This window comes from Eurypyga helias, unplaced genomic scaffold (assembly GCF_000690775.1).
Source record: "Eurypyga helias isolate BGI_N326 unplaced genomic scaffold, ASM69077v1 scaffold28614, whole genome shotgun sequence".
In the NCBI taxonomy this organism is placed as follows: Eukaryota; Metazoa; Chordata; class Aves; order Eurypygiformes; family Eurypygidae; genus Eurypyga; species Eurypyga helias.
Genome location: NW_010247298.1, coordinates 16,235 through 27,194, shown reverse-complemented (window position 1 = coordinate 27,194; position 10,960 = coordinate 16,235). Strand labels below are relative to the sequence as shown.

Below are 10,960 nucleotides of genomic sequence, written 5' to 3'. Positions count from 1 at the left end.
TTTAGGCTTTATTAGTAATACAGTCAGGACCTACTCTGCGTCCCTGTTCCTCCAGAAGCTACACTACCTTCTCTCTACTTTCAGTGAATAGATGTACATATCAAAAGCAACCTGTGGTGTTTTGAAGGCTGCTTTACAACCAGTCCTTGTAAGGAACCTAGCTTAGGAGATACACTCCCCAGAGCTGGCCTCAAGAAGGAAATTCAGAGCCTGATCTATAACAATTGCATCACCATCTAGAGAAGTCTGTTCCTCTCCACTGACTACAGAGGCCCCCAAGGACATTAAGCATCATCTCAACTAGACATGTAAATATTTCATGGTGCCCAACATGTAAAAAGGACTGCAGATAATAGCAAGAGAATTAAAAGCAAGTTATACAACAGAAGCAAAAAGCTGACAGTGAACTTACTCGGAAAACTTTTTCCACCCTTGCGATACTCTTCCCAAAGATGGTTCCAAGTTGGTCTCCAATCCCAGCCAGCAAGAAGCCAAACAGTGGAATCCCAAAGATGGCATACAAGATGCAGAAAACCTTGCCTCCAACAGTACTTGGGGCAATGTTCCCATACCCTGAGAAGAAAAAGAATTGTCAGACTCTCAGACTTCATACATGGCTTTTCAGAAAAATGAATGGGTTTAGAAACCTGCTGTTCCTGCAGGCACAGAGGAAGTTTGTTCCACGTGTAATTCCTATTTACAGACTTTCCATGGCATGATGTCATTTCCCAGGCAAGCTACCCGCTGTGATTAGTTCTTCTTGTAGCCTCAGTCACCCATATTTTTTATAGATTCAGGTCCTATCTAAAGTTGTTGTTTGATTAATCAAAGATTAATTGATCTATCTTGACTTATGGCACATATATCTCTATGTGCTGGCCTGGTGCCTGCACACTGCTGCTACTCTTTGACTGCCAATGACTTCCTGATGGGAGTGTGATTCACCTGACAAGGCTCATTTTCAGTGGTTAGCTCACAATTTCCTCAGCCCCTCATCACACTGACTAGTTACACTGTGGCCTCCAAACCATACCCACAGTAAGTAAATCTGTCCTTGAACCTTTGTTCAGTCCCCCTTTCAGTCTGACAACTGACAAAGAGCCTAATATTTGTATTTCATGAGGTTTTTTAATAGCTTTTAACAGGGAAGTTTTTAAGCCTTCCTTCTGAAGACCCTACTCCATTTTTATTTAAAAATTATTATTGATGCTGTAATAAAGGTACATGCACGCCTGCCTTCCACTCTGTGTTAGGGTAACGTGGGGCTCTTGAAAAGATGACAGTTTCCAACCAAGACATAATTATCCAGCTGTATAACCTGAGTGAAAACTCTAATTTTGGCCCAAGCATGTTGGGCGCATTTGGTTTTGATTCCCAGACTTGTAACTCCAGAAAAAATTCTGGAACATCTGATACTGGCAGAAAGGTAACACTCCACCTACATGTAGTGACTACAGTTTGTTCAGGCAATTCTTCCCTTCTCCACACCACCCATGTGAATTTAAGCTTAGAAACCTATGTAGAGCATTATTATATTACAGTAGCAATATTATAGTAGCCATATTATTTCTGTTAAAATGTTAATGTTAAAGAGAAAAACCAAGAAATGTGGCACTACTACTTGCACCTTTTCAAGATCTGGTGTCTTTATTGATTTATTACAGAGATGTGTATTCTGTCTAAACATAATTATTTGCATATTAAAAATGATCACACAATCATAAATCACTGATAAAATAAAGTGGAAGCACAGAGATGGAGGTCTGAGAGTCTCTGCTTTGTATACAGCAATTCCTCCTGGTCCTTGAAAATTAGGTCTGGGCTCCTAGATCCTCAACCTGTTAGGTTTGTGTCACTGGCACTGGATATATCTCTCTGTCATGGGATGGTGAAAGGACTATGCTGACACACAACACTGCCTCCTCCTTAACCCACAGGCCTTTTCACAGTTGCATCTGTGATCCCACATTTCACCTAAAAGTCCAAGAAAATCCAGGTTCCACAGGTCAGTGGACTGAGGTTGACCAGGTAGTCTGCTAAGTGTTTGCCTAAAGGAGTCCCTAAAAGGGCTCTGGTGGATAACAGAAAATTATTTTCATGCCCAGACAAAATACATAGACGTTATGCAGCCTATAAAAATCTCATTCATGGAGAATTTAAAGCAAATATGGGCAAAAATCCAAGCTCTTTTCAATAGGTTATTTAAATAGCAGATGTCAATGAATATGCCTACATAAACTATGCCTACATGGTGGCATTTATTTTAATGCGTAATGTAAAAGCTTGTCACTTGGTGCTATTGAGTAAACAAATGTTAAAGGAGGGTTTTCTTACATTTGATTCAGAAATGTTTTCTTTCTCGCCACTCGCTGGTTTTATGCTACCGTTAAAAATACATGGTAATCTAGCTTAGTATATAGAGGAACACTGGGAGGAGCACACTCTGTACAATCCCTCTTTCACCCTCACTTTGACAACAAAGAAAAGGTAGAGCTAAGGCACAGACTCCACTGCTTGACATGATCACCACAGCAAGTCTTGCAATTGCCACAGGATTTTTTTTTGTTGTATTACCTGCATAAAAAATTGGAGAATTCAGTCAGATTCTCACACTTCATTGAAGGGTTACGTATTTGTCAGATTATTGGTCTATACAGTCACCAGTGTGATATGGATCACTGTTGTAATATGAAGAAGCACTTTATCCAATATTGAAATCAGAAGAATACCCAAAGGCAATGTAAATAAAAAGCAACAATTTGCCAGTGATTTCCAAATAATGAGATCTCTTGACCTCTAACTAGGACAGCACTGAAATCAAGCTTAAAATTGTAAAACCACTACATAATTATCAGAAGATTAACTTTATCATCACTGTTACCAGCTTATAATTTTTTTCCCTCAGACCATCTTCTGAAATCCCAGCTGCTTGAACAATCTTCAGGAGATGAACTGTCTCACAAAGGCAAGGATAAAAACCTTAGCATATCTAAGGCGAGCATTCAGAAACCTAGAGACTAAATACAATGCACACAATATATAGGGGGGACAGATGATAAGGGCCAGAATAACAAACTTACTAAAATTAATGGTTCAAGAAAAGTAAATGGAGCAGTTCAGTATACCCTTCATCAATACAGAGAAATGGGTCAATATTTCAGGGCTATGAACTCTAGAATGTAAAAAAAATGTTGGTTTTTTTCATGGAATTCCTTCAAAAGTTACCCTCATGGGTAAATTCATCTATAATATTAAAATCCAAATTCCCAACAACCAGAAAATAGTTGTTTTATTGCATATTAGTTCTTGATATCTTTAGTAAAAATTAAGACCAACTGCATCTACATCAAGAACAGGGTTATAAAGCCTTAGCTACATCAGTGTTGTTTTCAGTTCAGCATTGTTAGTCTACCCTAACTGTGTAAACAGCTTCTGATATTCGCCCAGAGGCTCAATGCCCCTGACACATACCAGACACATGCCTTCTGAGAAATGAGAGAAATACGTTTCAGCTACTTCATTTCTTTGTTATCTACCTTCTTCAAATTTATTTCATTATCCAGGTCTCAGTGTGAGTATGTATTTTAAAAGATAACCAATAAACATACCTATTGTTGTGATGACTGTTCCAGCAAAGAAAAAGGCACTTCCAAGGTCCCAATGACTGCTGTTGTTAGAGGAATTTCCTATGGGACTGACTCCTGCATTATCAGCATCAATAGCATGCTGCAAAGAAAGAGACAACTAATCAGTCTTATGCATGCTTTACCACATCCTATGCAAGTCAGTATAGGCTCCAAAGAGAAATTTCTAGGACCATGGGAACAGCTTGGATTTAGATTTTTTAATACCTGCTAAAAGTATTGAAGCATCCACTGTACACATGCTGAATATATGACTGAACTAAATAGCTGTTATGGTGGAAGAAAGAAACAATGCATAGACAAATGACAAAAGATACAAAGCCACTGAGAAGTACAGGACCGACACCACAAAGAGATCTGTAAGTTTCATTCTTGTAGCAATAACTGCCAAAGGAAAAATTCCCTGATGGGAACAGCTGATGTCAGAAGCAGCAAGAAGGCTCGTAAATACAAATAATGTTTGTGAAGTCAACTGAAGCTAGTCAGTCAAGGATTTTAATTCCCAGACAATTAATAATTGATTAAGTTATTTATATTTTATGCTAACTAAAGAAAAAATAGTATGTATACATCCCATCTGAAATGAACAAATAGGATAGCTATGGAAACACCATTAAACTTGGTGATCAGCTAGGCCTTCCCAGTTGCCACACTGGACATAATCGCATGTCCAAAAATACACCATGGTATAGACACTCCCAGCTAGTGTTTGAATGAACTGAATCCAGAACAGAAGCTGATGTAGCTGTACTGCTCCCAGGTCACTGTCCTGTGTCTCACACAGCACTGAATCAAACAAGGCAGACACATCAGCCTGCTGAATGTTTGCTCAGGAATTTCTAAAAATGCATCATACTGTATCATGGGGACATACACATCTGCCTTTCATTGCAGCTCCATAGTCCAAAGGAAGAGAGAGCTGAATACATCAGCCTCCAAAGCATGGAAATAAATCTCTTATCATCATCTGGCATGTTCAGCTGAATTCTTCTAGGTTCAAATTTCAGATGCCTTTTGGTACATATTCTCTAGTTGCCTGTGTATCTCATGCAATCTATTCACCATCATAGAGAAATTCAGACCTCACTCTGGAACAGCAACTGAAATGACTGTGTTTCAGTAAACCTCTCCTGCCCAAATGTTCCCAACTGAGATTAATTTCCACAAAACCAATGCAAAGGAACCAAGCTTCTCTGTTCCTGCCTCTTACCATTTACATCTCTTTACCTTTCTCCCATTCTGTTCCAACCTCACTTCATGTGATCAGGCTACTCATGCTACTGCCCTTCTCACACCTCAGTATTTCCTCCTTCTCCTAAATATTGCCACCAGGTTTTAGCCTTGGTTATTTCAGTGAACATTTTGCCAGGCTCAACAGGAGATGCAAAGTGCTGCCTCTTACATCCTCTGTCTTTGTCATTCTTCTATCAATACAACTTTGTTTTGATCTTTCTTATTCCATTTCTTTCACCACTTCTCTTTTCTCTTTCACTTATGATCTATGAATTGTCACTGTGATTTTTCAACCTTTTTTATACAGCCCAACAATGTTAACCATTCTTTTTTACCATTACCCCACTTCTCATCTGTTCATGTCTGATCTTTCTCCTGATCTTCTCTATGACCTCATATTCTCTTGGACTTTTTAGGACTGACTTTTAAATACATCCATTTAACACCTCTCCTAACCCTAGCTTTCATGATACACTTTTCTCCTCATTCACCTCTTCTCTCTGATGGATCATTTATCATTTTTTTCTTTTTTTCCACTTCCATTTTGCACTTTTCCTCACTGTTTTTTGCCTGTATTTCCAACTGACTTAATTGTCACAAATGTTCCTCTACCACATTTTTTTCCTTGGGCTAGTTTCATCTAATCTGCTCCCCAGTTTTCAGTTATTCCTCACATGGCCCCACAAAGGGAAAGGAGCTGGAGAAGGGGCGTATGGACAAGAACAGAGGCCAGGTGTATCTGAAGAGAAAAGTACAGCACAGCAATTTTTAACAGAGGAGCTGCCACATGCCAGGCTAAGCTGACTGTGAAATTACAACATGAGCAAGCCCCAGACTAGACTGGTTGCCTTTCATGTGGGCAAAAAGCCAGGGTTCCTCAGCACTTGCCCATACCAACAGAAACAGGGATCTAGAGAAAGAAAGTGTTCAGGACCAAAGTTTACCAGTTGCTGGCATATTGCAGGTGGTGTGAAAGCAGAGATCATTTGTTTGTTTACCCAGAAGAGCGTAAATCAGCATAACAGGCAGGTTGCCTGTTTAAATAGGCCATGACACACTGTCAGCTACCCTGGCTTGTTACTTCTGCCAAGGAATGACTCTTGCCTTCCCCTTGAGTGTGAGAATGTCAGCGAGCTAATTACAACACTTAAATCACATTCGAGTTTACACAGTTTAGCAAGTCTATTAGCACCAAGCACTAACCCCTGAAATGAAGGAGCATCCCGTTGCCTTAGGTAGCTTTGAGTTTTCTCAGACTCCCTTCTCATCCAGAACAAATTAATTTTTTCTTTAAAGCTTGACTGACATCATTAATGTATAAATATCCAACTATCCCCATGCTATATCTTAATACATAGTATTTTGCATACACCGATGGAGGATAGAAAGGGAGCAGTTAAGAGGAGAGCAGCCCTGCAGTTAGCAGTACTTAAATATGCAATTTCAGGTCATGTGATGAATAAAGGGTGCCTTTCTCCCACCACCACAAGTCCACCTACACAGAAGTATCCTGCTAGATGAAGACTGAAACAAAATTCAAACAAGGACGCTATCACTGGCAAGACTCTCTCAGTTCACACAGACCATGAAATTTCACAACCGTTTTCCAGTTGTGAAACCTGCTGATATTCAGGCAGGAATATTCAAAGGCTATGAGGCAGGAACCCAGCCTGGGCTGCCTAGTTGTTAACATATAGGACTCAAAGACCAAAAAAAGGTATAGTGAACACTAGCCTGTCTCACCAGGTCTCAAGAGTTTCCCCCATGACAACATAAGACTAAAATAGTAACCCTTCTCTATGGATAAAATCAATTACATTCTTATACTAAATAGAATCTACTTTGGTTTCACTGTCTCAGTCCCTGGCCAGTGACCTCACACACATGTCAGGCTCCATCCCTTTACAGCCCTGCCCCAACCAGCCACAGGCTCCACCAAGCTGAGGCCTGACCCGTGGGCTGATATCCCAGCCCAGCCTCAGCCCATCCCCGTCCCCAGGCCTGATAGCCTGGGCTGGGGGATGCCTTTGGCTGCCGTGGGCCAGCCATGCTGCCTGGCTGGCAGTGGTGGGGTCCACAGTGGCCAGCTCCCTGTCCCCTGGGGGGCAGGTAGTCCTCAATGATCCTCCCTGGTGCGTGAGTGGGTACATGCCAGCCTTCACTAATGTATTAGGAAACTTGATCACTAATTAATACAATTATATCAAGAAAGAGTCTAGAGTTACGCCCATAGGCAACAAGATAGCTGAGAGGTAGTGCAGCTCAAGACAGGAACTAAACAGACTGCTTCTGGTTTCTCTGGGAAGAAGGGCTTTTATCTGGTTCACTTGTACGTATTTCTTTAATTTCTCCAGTAAGATCCCCAGTGTGAAGAAGACAAATCTTTTCCAAGGACAAGCATAATACCCTTCTTCAGTGCTGAGCTACTCAAAGGATGTATCCTGTGTGTAACCAAGAATAGAATTTGATAAGAAAATTCTTGTCCTTTTTTCTAGTTCCATTAATTTCTCTCCACAGATCATGCTAATCCAATAATGATTATCTCCCTCTACAATTCTTTTCCAAGCAGATTCCTATCAAGCATACAAAAAGTTGTTTCAATTGTTTTTCATGCTCTGATGTTTCCTTATTACAATTATTAGGATGCTTCTTATTAGCAAGCAGCCTTTAAAGACTAATTCCTTAATAACTTTTCTTTGTAATCCCTACCTCTTTATTTATTTCACCACCCCTCATAAAGCAATTAAGAGATCCTCATTATATATTCCAATTTATTTACTTTTCCACAACAGCATTTTTGAAGATACAAGGCCAGCAATTTTGGTTCAAGTGGAATCAAAAGTAATAAGATTTGAAGGCCCATCCACTAAATATTTCTGCATACCCCATAAAGGTCTTTAGGTGACAACCAGTGAGATACTGATCTGCCTACACTTACAGTGATTTGACTGTCGTGCATGCACTGTTGTGTCTGAGGGCAAACATACAGCATTCAACAAGGAACATGCACAGAGACCTAAGTCCAAAGGGCTTAGCTCCCTGAAAACTTCTTTTCATATCCTTTGAGGGGCAATAAGGTAAAATAAAGATCAGGGGAGGAAGAGAAGTTGGGACACGTAAAAGACAACCTCCAGAGGCACAGGTAGAAGGTTCAATAATCACATATTTACCACTGTTTTTCTTCACAGTTCAAATAGCCTTTTCCTGTTCTCAGCAACAGGCAAGTCTTCCCCACAGTTAACTAAAAATATCTTTTTTTTCTTCCTCCTCCATCTAGAGCTTTCTTCTAGCACATGAAACCATCCAAGTTCTCCTCATTTTACAAGGGAACACCCTGAAAAGACAAGCTAGCTTATGACACTAGCAAACCTGTCTAGCAGCTCACAACTGAAACAACTCTACAGGTTGTTGCCTTTCTTGCTTACCTTCAGGGCAAAAGTAGTTCAGAACACTAATCAAAAGTGCCTATCCAAAATATGAACTCTTACTAACATAATTTAGTCAGGAAAGCCTGACAGGTTTATTTCCACCTCTGCTTCCTTTTCACCTTACAGGCTAACTCTAATGAGTTGCTGTAGTCATTAGTGGACATTGACAATACAACTTAATTCCCAGGTAGGTGATTTTTTCTTAATAGAATTATAATCGCTCACACTCCTAAATTAAACCCTGAAGGAAAAGGAAGAAGAAAGCAGCCCGCCTACAACCTAAGTAACTTCTTGCAATAGCAAGCCACTTCATCTTACGTCATTGTGCAGGGCTCATTATGAAAGCAGGGCTCATTCATTACAAAAGATTTTACTCATAGAAAATGCACACAGGCTACAGAGAAACATAATATGAATACCCTTATCAGATCCATAGGAATAACTTTGTCAAAACACACTGATGGTCGTCCTGCCTGACTCTCCTAATGACAGGCCACATCTGGTCTTTCTGAGAAGCGTAACCTCCCCATTATACACTCTTAAGTGTGTGTTATTACAAAGGAAAGATAACTTCTTTTTGACCACAGCTGCTGATAAGCTTATTCTGTGACATATAAGAACAAAAAAAAAGTTTGTAACATGTTAGCAGGTGTAACTACCAACGTTATTTTTCCTTTCAACTGTACATCCAGTCACATGAGTCCTCCTGCTGCCTTCAGCTTTTTGTTCCAATGGGTACAATACAGTTAAATGTACTTGAAGCACCTGAAGTTTCATTGTCTTCTAGCACATACTAGATTTCTCTCTCACTCTGAAAACTGAAAAGTGTTGAGACAGAGCACACAATTTTGCCATTTTCCTATTCTGGTATTCACCACTGTGCCAAGTTGTAGTTCACATAAGGATCTTGAGCATTAAATAACGAACTTCCTTCACTGCAACAAGTACCTTCAGAGACAGAAATGGGCTTTAAAAATGTACAGTCAAGAACTTCCACTTGAGGTGACTTTCGACAATATAGACTGCATCATGAAATACTTGCTATTGTTAAGTAAAAAATTATCTGTCATTGTGTTAGTATTAGACAGACCTGAACCAAAACCCAAGAGATAAATCCAAATCTAAAATACTTTGAATTGTTTTTAGGGATTTGCACTGCTTTTATCACTATATTGCTTCTGAAGTCTGTGAAAGAAATTCAGTGTCTGGGATCAGCAATTCACATTTGTGCTATCAGTGTTAATATTTGCCATGAGTTATTTGAGATCAAGTTGGAAAGGATATCTCATCCACACTAAATTTAAACAGCTTCCTTATACAGTGCCATACAACTTCCTTATAGATTTTCCAAAGGAAAATCCTTTAAAATTTTAAATTTAGACAAAGGGATATATTTTTACATCATTAGCCTTGCAAAGGCCATGACACCCCTTTCCTCTTTTCCTTAAAAATTTTTCCAGAGCCAACTCCACAGTGAAAAGATACAAGCCAGTTCTAAGGTCTCTCTTTTTCTATTTTTTTCCATATTCCTCAAAGCACAGAGGTGAATCAACACAGTCATTCTGGAGAGTAGGATCTGTGTTCATCTGAAGGCCTTCATGTAGTCAAATAACATTAATTATAATCAGCTCCCTTAGCAGTAGCCATGTGCTGACTGCACAGAGCACAGCAGCCAAGACCCACAGAGGTTGCCACATCAGTCTCAAATCACGGCTGTAAAGGCAGATGCAGCATTTGGTGCAATGTAGAAATGCATTGTGCCAGCCAGGGAGATGTCACTTTTGAGATCATCGACTTGAGGGCATGAAAGCACAATGTTAACCCCCTGACATTATCTTTGAGCAGTGGTTCACTGCTCTTCTTTGCAAGTCAGTTACAATCAGAGTTTTGTGTATCAGCGTACCCAGCTACAACCCTGGAGCCAGCTTCACCCTCAAACATACAGAAGAATCCAAAGGAACTTGTTCTTTATTGACAAATCTGTTCCAATATTTCACATCACTTGGCCTTAAGACATTCACATGCTAAGCTACTAAACCCATTTAATTTACCTTTGCAAAATGATTTCCAGTTACCCAGTGTAATGCCTGAGGACACACTGAAATCTCAGGAGATGTTAAAATTTATTCAGAATATTTGCTTTGTAATGACACAGTATGCCTGTTTTTTATTTTAGTGTCACCACTTCTAAGGCGAAAGAAGAAAATATATTGTGTAAAATAAAGAATTAAAGCTGTTACATAGCTCAGAGAATAGAGGCTATTTACAAATCTTTGTACTGCAGTCAGTATGCCAGAGTCTACCATCTTGTTGAGGTGTTTCACTTGTTGCACCTATTATGTATTCTGCTTTCTGCTAGAAAAGAAAGCATTTTGCGTATCTTTTAATAGTGACATTCCCATCAAGAGAATACAAACTTCCTGTTTTTACTATTTTTTAAAAATCCTTTAATCAGCCAGCACACGTTATACCTAAGGAGTTGAGGGAAATACGGATCTCTGGAATACTGCTGCGTGAACCACATCTGAACCAATATCCCTGAACAGAATTCACCCTGCCAACCAAACAGCTTCACCTGTCTTTTGCAGACAGATGAAGGATGTGACCCAAGCCAGCCCTGATCCAAAAGCTGTGTAGTCACGTCAGCACAATACC

At 39.7% G+C, this 10,960-nt stretch overlaps 1 protein-coding gene across 1 annotated transcript in view; it reads right to left on the bottom strand.

Moving 5' to 3' along the window:
- Positions 1 to 412: 412 nt before the first annotated feature.
- LOC104508925 (potassium channel subfamily K member 10-like) overlaps positions 413 to 10,960 on the bottom strand; it is a gene marked incomplete at both ends in the record, with an annotated part of 11,342 nt that continues 794 nt past the window's right edge. Inside the window, 2 exons of the mRNA XM_010150697.1 lie at positions 413 to 573; positions 3,609 to 3,726. Coding sequence (XP_010148999.1) covers positions 413 to 573; positions 3,609 to 3,726 — 279 coding nt within the window. The remainder of the gene's footprint in view (positions 574 to 3,608; positions 3,727 to 10,960) is intronic.